The sequence below is a fragment of the Anneissia japonica genome, unplaced genomic scaffold (assembly GCF_011630105.1).
Source record: "Anneissia japonica isolate Jap-2015-1 unplaced genomic scaffold, ASM1163010v1 scaffold288291_len444093_cov181, whole genome shotgun sequence".
In the NCBI taxonomy this organism is placed as follows: domain Eukaryota; kingdom Metazoa; phylum Echinodermata; class Crinoidea; order Comatulida; family Comatulidae; genus Anneissia; species Anneissia japonica.
Window position 1 is genome coordinate 305,626 of NW_022731168.1, and position 10,891 is coordinate 316,516.

The window sequence follows — 10,891 nt, forward strand, 5'->3', positions numbered from 1 at the left end:
CTAACCTTTAATTTACCTTAGCAATTTTAAATTGAATCAATTCCAGATAATTTTGTTTCATTCTTTCATTCATCACTAGAAAATAATTAACAATAGTTGATATAATATTCATGTTTAAATACTTTCAAGGAAATTATACAGTGACGTGTTGATGCTTTTTTTGTATAGTACTAGGCTATTTAATTTTTGCCTATCTTTTCTTTCGAAAATTTTTTTTTCCTATTTATTATTAAACATTGTTTTTTATTTCAAAATTTGTCACAAAAATAAAACTTGCTTTGAATTGATATTATTCAATCCTTTTTCTAGATTTTTGGATACCAATTACATCAAGAATGTCCAGTTACTATTTTTGTTCATTTGTGTTGTTTCGAGTGTGCTGGTATGTATATAAAATACATAAAAAATTGTCCAAATTAAACCAGTCATGTCAACAGGTTTGAAAACTCTTAGAGTCAGCTCATTCAGGATAGGGGACTTCCCCTCAATGTCCAATTTCCACTAACACTACTGAGCTTATGTGACAATGTAACACTATCATGTATTAAATAAAAAGCAAGCCGTCTGATAGAATTTGCATGCAAGATTTAAAATAAACTTCATTTTACCATGATGCAGTATATTAGTATTAATTTTTTTGCAAATAAAAAGTCTAATATTTAGAAAGAAAAAACAAACCTTATTCCCAGTTTGTAATTTAAAACTGATGGCACAATTATTTTAACAAGTTCTCGTAATCTCGAAAGCTCCAATGAGGGGAGTACAATAGGGTGTTAGCCCTAACGGCCGCCCATTACAAAAAGATCTACAGTATCAATCGATCAAACAATCAATCAGCTGAGTGTTTCTAGAGCTCTTTCAAAATTACACAGGAACTATGGCTTATTGGTCTAGAAGCATGTATGTAGCTTAGAGAGTGAGAGGTACCTAGTTCAATTCCCAGATAAGCATACTATACTTTTCTATGAAAAAAGCAGTCAATCACCTGGGCATTTCTAGAACTCAATATTCGAGCTACAAAAGCAAGCAAATAAAATTTTCACTGGATTGGCTTGTACATTATATGTTGTAAAACCCAGTACCATATGATACTGAATCAACAAATCAAATGACAAAAATTTTATTTAGGTGTATAAAAAGCCCATCATTCATTCTCATTTCATTTCGTCTTTTATTCTTTTAAACAAGAACAACCTAGACAGGATTCCCAACAGCGAACTGAATCAAGCTATAAAAGGGTCTCAAAGAACACATACAATACAAACATACCAACAATACAAAAGGGCACACAATCAGATTGTTGTATGATAGTCTGTTCCATCCAACTCCATTTAACAAAAAAAAAATGAGAATATTTATTCCATTTGGGAAACATTTTTTATATCACAAAGTAATCATATCAAATACTGTATTGAATTTTGAAGAGTTTATTGGTCCTGTTTAACACAAGGTAGTAGAATTAAGCACCATTCATATGTGGTTACAGAAATGATGACTGGTCATATATTTCAACAAATTATCTATGACTTCACCACATTAACAATTACAAATATTAACTAAATTAGTAATACCGGCAGTTTATTAGCTCACACAAGACAGCAGGGGTCCCAAGTCGAGAAAGTAAAATTCCTGGATATTTTGTTGTACAGGACAGGAAAGGGTTTGCGATGCGTTTACCAGCTAAAATGCATGTATCGCCTTATCGCCTTGTTCAATATAAAAACAGACTTGGACAGGTTTTGGTCACCGTTAATACCATATTGGTGCCTAGAATGTACAATAAATTTTGTGTTTGCCAGATTTAATGCATAAGAATTGAGAATTTACCTTAGCATAAGCTCTAATTGAGAAAATCTTTTAAAATCAATAAACAATTCAAATTCAGGGAAAAAATGTGGAATTTCCGGGAGACGACCAAAATTGCTGGAGACTCCAGGGCAATCCGGACGACTTGGGAGCCCTGAGTTAGTAAACTGCACGTTTTATAGGTGGTTACAGAAATGATGACTGGTCATATATATATTTTAACAAATTTTTATGTATGATCTCATAAGGCAAGACTTTTTTATACCTTGTTTTGCAAAAAAATTTTTTCTTAAGATCATCAGAGAAGGGTTGAAAAAAAAAAAAAACAATATAAAATTTTGTTTTCTCATTTAGCAGATGATTTTGCCAAAAACATCCAGACAGAGGAGAAAATAAAATAAATATTTTATTTCTGAATGTAAACAGTGTAGAATTGGTATGGTTAAATGCTTTAATTTTATATATTAATGAAGAAATAAGCAGCGGCGGAGTACCAAAAAAACACCAAAAAACTTAAATTAATAAATATTCTGCAGCATCTAGTGGTTACACTGCAGTGCTATAACTTAACAATTAATTTTGTATAGTTCGTACAGAACATACAAAATCAATGAGGACAGATTCCTTGTGGCAATCAGTTAAGCAGGAAAATCCAACCTGGATGGATTTAATTCAGTCTCATACTGCAAATCATGAGCACCCAAAGCTAGAGCAACAGGTCAACCAGTACATACAGTCATAAAGTAATTTAAAGCCTATTACAGATTATTGTACCTAAAATGAAATTACTGTTGTCTCACAATGTTCCTGACAATATAGCAATTTTCTAATACCTGATAGACAAAATAACAACATGATTCGCATTCATGATTTTATGCAATATACAGTGCTAGAGAAAATCTCATCCCAATTGCTACATCATGTTCATGTGAAAATTTGTTTTATACTAGTTAGCACTTAACAGCACTTTCAATTTGCACATTTCATATAATTATAATAGCATTATGAACAATTAGAACCAAGTTGCACCATTTATATCAAAATCTTCATATAAAAATTGTATTTCGTAATTTGGTAATTATTTTGTATTAACGAAGAAAATCAACAGCACAAATCTACAGCACACAACAATTCTAAACATTTACGTTAAATAATACCCTAATATAATATTATACTAAGAGAGATTCTACAGACATCATCTTATCTATGTTCAGCATGTACACTCAGCTAAAGTTTTGAACATGTTTTTATCTGCGTGTTTGACCAATAAATCGAAATTGAATTGAATCTATCACTCGATGAAATTACAGGAAAGTAAACTTGATGGTTTTTGATGGCATATGAATTTACCACAGGGGCAAGCTTCGATCTTTACCTGAAAAAAAAAAAACCTATTTTATGAGGTTTTTCAACATTCAGTTTATATTGTGTTCTGAAATGATTCTATTGGTTTAAATCACTCTGCAATGTTAACTTATGCGCATTACACTGGGACTTTAACCAGGACATTTTGCATACAAGGCAAACATCATAACCACTTGATCCATGTGCCAGTTTTTTATATATTTGATATATGTACGATTGCTGCTTACCACCATTTGAGATCTCAAAGTATATCAGATTTCCAACCTCAGTGTGTAGCTCAACTTTGGAGGAAGTATGGTCAAAAACCTGTAATTGTGCATAGTCAGCTTCTTGCAGCTAGGAGAAAACAAAAAGAAGAAATTAGAGTGCATACTTTAGTTTTTATTTCAGCCAAAATAAGCAGTCCATTATACTAAATAAGCATTATTCAAACAGAATTACAGATTATTTGTTGATTAAACAATCTAACAGATATTTTAATGACAAATTTTGTTTCTTCTTATTATGTATGGCCTTGCACGGCCTTGATGGAAAACATCCATGGGTGATTCAAGTGTCTCCGTGTTTAAATAATGTATATTATTATTATTATTATTATTATCATTATTAATACAGTATACGTACAGGCAAATAATCAAGAAAGATCTGTTTGACAGAAATTAATGGTTTCCTAGGAACAAGGTAGTAACCTTTACCATGAACTATCCGGATGCGTTGCTCCGGGATAACTATATGAAAATAAAACAAATTATTAATACTGTAAAATACAAAAGTTGAAAGGGAAAAAAAATGTCACTTCACATTGGTCTTGCACTTATCCTAAATATTCAGTAGATATTCTTTTCAATGCTAAATTTCCTTTTCCTTTGTGAATACAGGATAAAACATTTTGGGGACATGTTAACCTAATATAAAGAAATAAATATATTGAGGAAAGTACTTAAAAATTTAACAAACTTTATGTAAAAATTTCGATGAAATTAATAAACAGAAAAAGTAAACTTGATGGTGTAACATAAATTTACCACAGGGGCAAGCTTGGATCCTTACCTGAAAAACACAAAACAATTTTATCAGATAGAGGTTTTGCAACATGCAGTTTATACTGTGTTCTGAAATGATTCTATTGCCTTAAATCACTTTGCAATGTTAACTTCAGTGTCTTACACTGGGACAAGGCAAATGTCATAACCACTTGATGCAAATGTAATTTTTCTTATTTAATATTTGATATTATGTGAGATTGCTGCTTACCGCCATTTGAGATCTCAAAGTATATTCGGTTTCCAACCTGAGTGTGTAGCTCAACGTTGGAGGAAGTATGGTCAAAAACCTCTAATTGTGCATAGTCAGCTTCATGCAGCTAGGAGAAAACAAAAAGAAGAAATTAGAGTGCATACTTTAGTTTTTATTTCAGCCAAAATAAGCAGTCCATATACTAAACAAGCATTATTCAAACAGAATTACCGATTATTTGTTGATTAAACAATCTAACAGATATTTTAATGACAAATTTTGTTTCTTCTTATTATGTATGGCCTTGCACGGCCTTGATGGAAAACATCCATGGGTGATTCAAGTGTCTCCGTGTTTAAATAAAGTATATTATTATTATTATTATTATTATTATTATTATTATCATTATTAATATAGTATACGTACAGGCAAATAATCAAGAAAGAGCTGTTTGACAGAAATTAATGGTTTCCTAGGAACCAGGTAGTAACCTTTACCATGAACTATCCGGATGCGTTGCTTCGGGATAACTATATGAAAATAAAACAAATTATTAATACTGTAAAATACAAAAGTTGAAAGGGAAAAAAAATGTCACTTCACATTGGTCTTGCACTTATCCTAAATATTCAGTAGATATTCTTTTCAATGCTAAATTTCCTTTTCCTTTGTGAATACAGGATAAAACATTTTGGGGACATGTTAACCTAATATAAAGAAATAAATATATTGAGGAAAGTACTTAAAAATTTAACAAACTTTATGTAAAAATTTCCATGAGCTTCTGTACACTTCTTAGGTGATTTGGGAATACAATATTTGTATTATTATACATGATGCAGAATAAATACCAGGGTTTACCAATCTCAACTTAGCAAATGTTTTAAGTTGATTTATCAAACCATCTTAGCAAAATCTTAGCTTAAATATTGTCTCAGATGACAATCAACTTTTTAATTTTTACCAAATTTTTAATCTAAGCAATATTGATAAATTTGACTTAAGTTAAAAAATGGACTTGAGACGAATTTAAGCTGATTTCTTGTTTGATAAATCCAGCCCCAGTTCTTTTTGCTGAAAAAAAAAATGGTTTCATTTTTTTTCCCTGGCTCACATCTAAAGAAACCATTGTCAAGGGCGGATCCCTGTGTTCCCCTCCCCCAACCCAGTCCCGCCGAAAAATGAAAATGAGGGAGAAAAAATTGAGAAGAGTTAAAGGGAGGAAAGAGGGAAAAAAGGAAGTGTATCCATGAGTTCAGTGGCAGACCCAGCAGTGGGCGAAAGGAGAGCTCGATTATTTTACCACTAATTTTGAATTTTCTATTGATTAACGACGAACAATGATGTGCCATATAATCATAATTTGCTTTGCATAGTTCCCATCGGGAAGAAGTCAATAATTTTGTTGAGGAGGAACACTGCTTTGAAAAATCATTTTTACCATTTGAGAGTGCCAATTCCAGTCGCACAGAGAGAGTCTATTCTTAAAATTTGCTCACCTCAGCCCCAACCATGGTGGGTCTGAGGTGGGTGTGCTCACAATAAAAACTTGTGAACATTTTTTAAGTTTGTCAAATTCAGTTGGTCTCATATATTTTTATATCATTGCAAAGTACTTCAACTTTAAGCATAAAAAATTAAAAATTTTACCTTCGTGTGAAGAAGAACACGGAACTGGAAACAACATTTGTCCTGGCACCCAAACAGCACTAAAATATTAATAAATACATTGTTTGGTGCTGGTCAGTTAATTTTGTAAAGCTTTTCCTTTTTCAAGTTTTAATACTCTTCAATATAATATAATGCTTTTACATTTTTTCCTTGGTCATCCATACATTTATATGGTGGGGGAGGGGGCAGGGGAGACACTGTCTTAACTGCCATTTCTCAGCACCAGACAAGTGTATTCGTTTCCTTTCTTCGTGCCATCTAGGCCAAGTTTTTGCACAGATTTGCCTTTTCTCCAAATATTAAATTATTATTATTTCAGTTCTCTGTAATGAATTCTAGGCTGGAGTACAGTAGGCCTATCAGATGCAGTTATTTATCCTTGAAGAATATATTTCCTGCTTTGATAGATTTTGCTGTTTCGGTGACAGTAATTTACACGTCATCAGAATGAAGTGTGAGCAATGAGTTGAGACCTACCAGTAGGCCCTACACTCTAGTTATCACATAATTTCAACAAAATTTATTTTATTAGAAATAAATTAGGGTAAACTGCAGATTTAAAATCATAAAGTTGCCCAGGTATTAGCCAACCACCTATTTCTGAGTAATTTTCATGGCATAATTCTCCATTTTGCTACAGAAATTGTTTGTGTGGGTAGCTAGCCATGCATAAGAATACCTTCGAGTGGGGAAGCCATTTTGTTTTGTCTGGTCTCCCTGAAATTCTACATAACGGTGAAAACCATAAAATAAGTCTATAATATAAGTTTGCAACATGTTACAATTAGGTATAAAATGCCTATATTGATATTTTAAATTAGGCAAATGGATAGTTTTACTCTGTATGAATTTTTTACTTACACCATTGTCTGGCTGTTTCGACGAAAAACTTCATACCCGGATGAAACACTGATGACGTCAAAATTTGGCACTTGGCCATTGATGGCGCTGTCGAAGTTTAGCATTTATCGAGCAATACCCAATCGATGACGTAAAATGTATAACACTATAGTAGTAAATTTGCATCCTCTTTAAATTATACTTTAAAAGGCCAAGTACCTGTTTTACTAAATTCAACACAAAAATATTGCAGAGTAGGCCTATTGATATTGTGATGCTCAATAAATTCATCACTGATGACTGAACTTAAAGAAATAAACCATTTCAAAGATAGTTCAATAGAATTGCTGTCATTGAGTTTATAGTGAGAGTATAAGACCATGAAATTATAGATTTAAACTTCATTGTGTAATGTTGTAAGCCTACTGTAATTCTACCAGGGAGCCCCTACATCAAATCATGGAGGAAATATACTAATATATTTCCTCCAAGGTCAAATTAACCAACATACCTACAATGTTTTCATTGACTGAAGGAAACAAAATTAAACAGAATCCAAACATTTTGAAAAAGTATTCTTATTGATGTTCTCCATTTAAATGAAAGTTATGATTGTTATGCTTAGAGCTTAATGTAATCAATTCAGACGCAAGTTTTGATGTGTGACTATACTTCTTAAACAAGGTTGTGGGCTGAAAGGGGTTCCCCATGCTTTACATGCATGAGTCACAGATAATCACAGATATTTCTGGTTTAGATGTATTTAATGAGGTGGATTTAACAGCAATGTATCAAAGGAGTATTGCCATGGGGGAATGGTAAGGGGTATAGTTTAAGTGAGGTGCTCAAGGATTAAATGAATGGTATTTGTCAAGAAAATAAGATGATATGAGTGATTGAGAGTAATTTTTTTGCTCAGCAAATTTCCAGTGTGTGTGTAACCTGGTGGGGGAGTGTACAGTAAATGAAAGTTGTGAGGGAATTGAAAAATTAAAAGCAGGGTGCTAGCTGGAAAAATAAAGTGATAATGAGGTGATTTTTAACTATTTGAGTGTTATTATTTTACAGAGTGTATTTATAGTTGGGGAACCTTAGGGCACTGGGAATCATGCATTGTCCAAGATAAGCAGTGCAGGTTGTTGCCAAATTCAACAGATTTAAAACATCTTTCTACTTTGGAATTTATAAGTGCACAATAAAATGTGCCTTGTGGCTAGATGTTTAAAAACTTTGAAAATTCTCATACACTTTTTGAGTCCTGACACCTGGATCTCTCTAAGAAACCATTTGAAATTTGATAGTAGTATTATTATTATTAAATAATAATAATAAATACTTTATTTCAACACTGTAAGGCTACGGTCACACTAGCGTCTCAAGCCTGGCTTGACTCACCGCGAGTGAGATTTCAAGCCAGGCTCGAAAATCTGGGTCAGCCACACTAGTTTGATTGACCTCCAAATTATGAAAGTCGAAACAGCAGCTGTAGAGAGAGAGTTTGGCCAACTCTGGGATTCGATATACGCACGTGTGATTGGGTGGATCGCAATCAAAGATTTTACACCAGACATGCCCGAACCACTCTTCTTCAACTGATCTTTTATCAGCTTGTATTGGGCTCGCAATGCCTTCACTTTTGTTTGAATTTGGGCCGTCGTTCAATCTGTCAGCAAGCACGGCAAAAATTCCCGTTTTGTTGTTTGTTTTTTTATTTTCTATCCGGTCTCTCAGCTCGGGTTGGTCCCACAAATCTACCAGGTCAGCAGTTTCCTGGTCGCTCCAAATCAATCGCATTATTATTAATTAAAATTTGAATTAACTTTTATGAAAAGTAATGACTGCGTCTTGATTGAACACACATGAAGAAGTCGCGGGTTTTTTTATTCAAGAACTTGTAAATGCAATGGCATCATTGACTGTGATTGGTCGACAGCCGACGAGAAAATGTCAATCTCGGTCACGCCAGGATCAATCCAGGGTCAATATGGGTGCTGAGCCGGGATCGAGATAATTAGATTGAGATCGAGGTCACGCGAGACGCGAGTCGGTGCAGATGCGGTCACATTACGAAAATCTCACCCGCAGTGAGTCAAGCCAGGCTTGAAACTCTAGTGTGACCGTAGCCCAAAACTTAATTCACTCAAGGGTGTTTTTCATCAAGGTCGTGCAAGGCCGTATAAATAATAGTGTAAAAATTAGAAAAATAAATGCAAACCCAATGTAGTATTAAATATCAACAGAAGGTTAAGAAACACTATACATAAATACTAAAAATCATCATTATTATTGTTATTATTATATTACTCTGTTGCACTGGAGTTGTCTTGACTGTACAAACTTACCTTAAAAGTCTGCTACTGTATCTCAATATTATTTTGAACCGGGTCCACAACTACCTGTTACAGAGCTGAGAAGTGTGATGATCATTTGACTTTTAAGCTGTCCAAAGATATCCATAATAAAAGTTTCACAATATATAAGTTTTTAAAAAAAGGCAGTGACTATTTTGTTACCATGAGTAGTGGCTCCAGAAATCTGTTGACAGGAGCCTAGACAGGGGGTCTAAAATAGGGGCTGATTAGAGCCCTGTCCCGGGGTCTGGAGTAAAAATCCCTAGCAGGGTTAGTAGAGTTGGCTTAAATTAAATATGCCCAAAAAAATTGTCCTTTTAGACTACAAACAATAATGTATAGGCCTAAGCCTAAATATTGGCATTCCAAAAAATTTTATTTTAATTCATTTTTGGCCAATGTCTCAACATGGCATCGGACACTGGGACACAGTATACATCCATATCCAGTGGTGGCACCAGTGGGGAGAGAGAGTATTGTCCCCTGCGTCAGACAGGCTTGGACCCCCTGTCATCCAACACACGACTAGGTCATTGGATAAAAAATAAAAAAATGATGATTGGCCTATCAAAAATAATGTTTTGACTGCCAATCCATTGTGGTCTAAAGCACATTTTGGACCATGCTAAGCCATAAAAACTCTCACTGTGAACACCTGGGAAGATTTGTTTCAGGCAGTCGACCGAGGCTTCGGCAGCCCCTCCGTCGGACATGTTGGACCACTTGTCGGCAAATTTCTGGAGCCACCATTGGGCATATTCATAATTCAATCTTGATGAGAGTAAATTTCTCCCAGCCCCTGCATGCTGTAACCACTACTGATTGTTACGCCAGATGAATGGATTGGTGATATTATTGTCCTAATCCATTCATCCAAAACTTCCTGGTCCAATCACAATTCAAAAGGAACTTATAATATTAGTGTATGTATCTCGATGATATTTCAATAGCACCCTGGATATGAGAGCATAATTGTTAACTGACCTGGACTGATCCACCAGAACGCCATCATCCAGGACCATTGACTTCTTCACAATGTTTTCGTCGACCAGCAGCATTGTCATATACATTTCTGTTTCTGTATTAAATATGTATATGGTAGATGATTTAATTTATTTTGCACATTTAAGAAATGATCATTACATTTTACAGATGTTTATTAATTTTACTTATTAGCACACAATATTAATAACCTAGGCTACTTACGTACAGTCAGTGACTAGCCTAGGTAGGTAGGGTAATTAAGCCTAGGCCTACCATTTTTTAGTACTGTATTAGACCAGAAAAACAACTCCCGGACCCTGGTCAGTTAGGCGCGTGTCGTCGTACTACACTACTAGTAAATACTAGCGAAAGGCCACCATTCACCCACAAAGTCATCCAGGCTACATACAGTACAGTAAGGATATGGCAGAATATGAATCATAATTTGAAAATAATTCACAAATTAGGCCTAGATTTCAACTCACTACATCGCCAAACACACGCCAACCGGTATAGGCTATAATTTGGAAGCCGCGCGAACGCTTTAAATGAGCTGACTGAGCCCTCAATAACTTATCTGATGATATAACACCAAGGCTAAAACAATCGTGTTGAATTTAGGGGGGAGGGGGTGGTAG

The 10,891-nt window shown here is 34.2% G+C and overlaps 1 protein-coding gene across 13 annotated transcripts; it reads right to left on the reverse strand.

The window, feature by feature from the left end:
• Positions 1-2,153: 2,153 nt before the first annotated feature.
• Positions 2,154-10,823, reverse strand: LOC117115234. Of its 13 annotated transcripts, none has more exons than XM_033258957.1 (8): positions 10,739-10,823; positions 10,254-10,347; positions 9,261-9,325; positions 6,940-7,084; positions 6,058-6,116; positions 4,834-4,937; positions 3,399-3,507; positions 2,154-3,181 (listed from the first exon to the last, which is right to left on the reverse strand). In XM_033258957.1, the coding sequence occupies exons 4-8, from the start codon at positions 7,041-7,043 to the stop codon at positions 3,153-3,155; spliced, it is 405 nt and encodes a 134-aa protein (XP_033114848.1). In that variant the 5' UTR covers positions 7,044-7,084; positions 9,261-9,325; positions 10,254-10,347; positions 10,739-10,823; the 3' UTR covers positions 2,154-3,152. The 13 variants fall into 13 exon arrangements, 11 of the variants coding, with proteins under 11 accessions (XP_033114848.1, XP_033114849.1, XP_033114845.1 ...); XM_033258958.1 differs by having other exon boundaries at positions 9,261-9,357; XM_033258954.1 differs by having other exon boundaries at positions 10,527-10,788.
• Between the last annotated feature and the right edge of the window lie 68 nt (positions 10,824-10,891).

Bases quoted from the DNA above. Each gene is read 5' to 3' on its own strand.
- LOC117115234 (XM_033258957.1), bottom strand. From the start codon at position 7,043: ATGCTAAACTTCGACAGCGCCATCAATGGCCAAGTGCCAAATTTTGAC. The intron at 6,117-6,939 runs GTAAGTAAAAAA...TTAATATTTTAG, and splicing joins CGAAACAGCCAGACAATGGT to TGCTGTTTGGGTGCCAGGAC. The intron at 3,508-4,833 runs GTACGTATACTA...GTTTTCTCCTAG, and splicing joins TCTTTCTTGATTATTTGCCT to CTGCAAGAAGCTGACTATGC.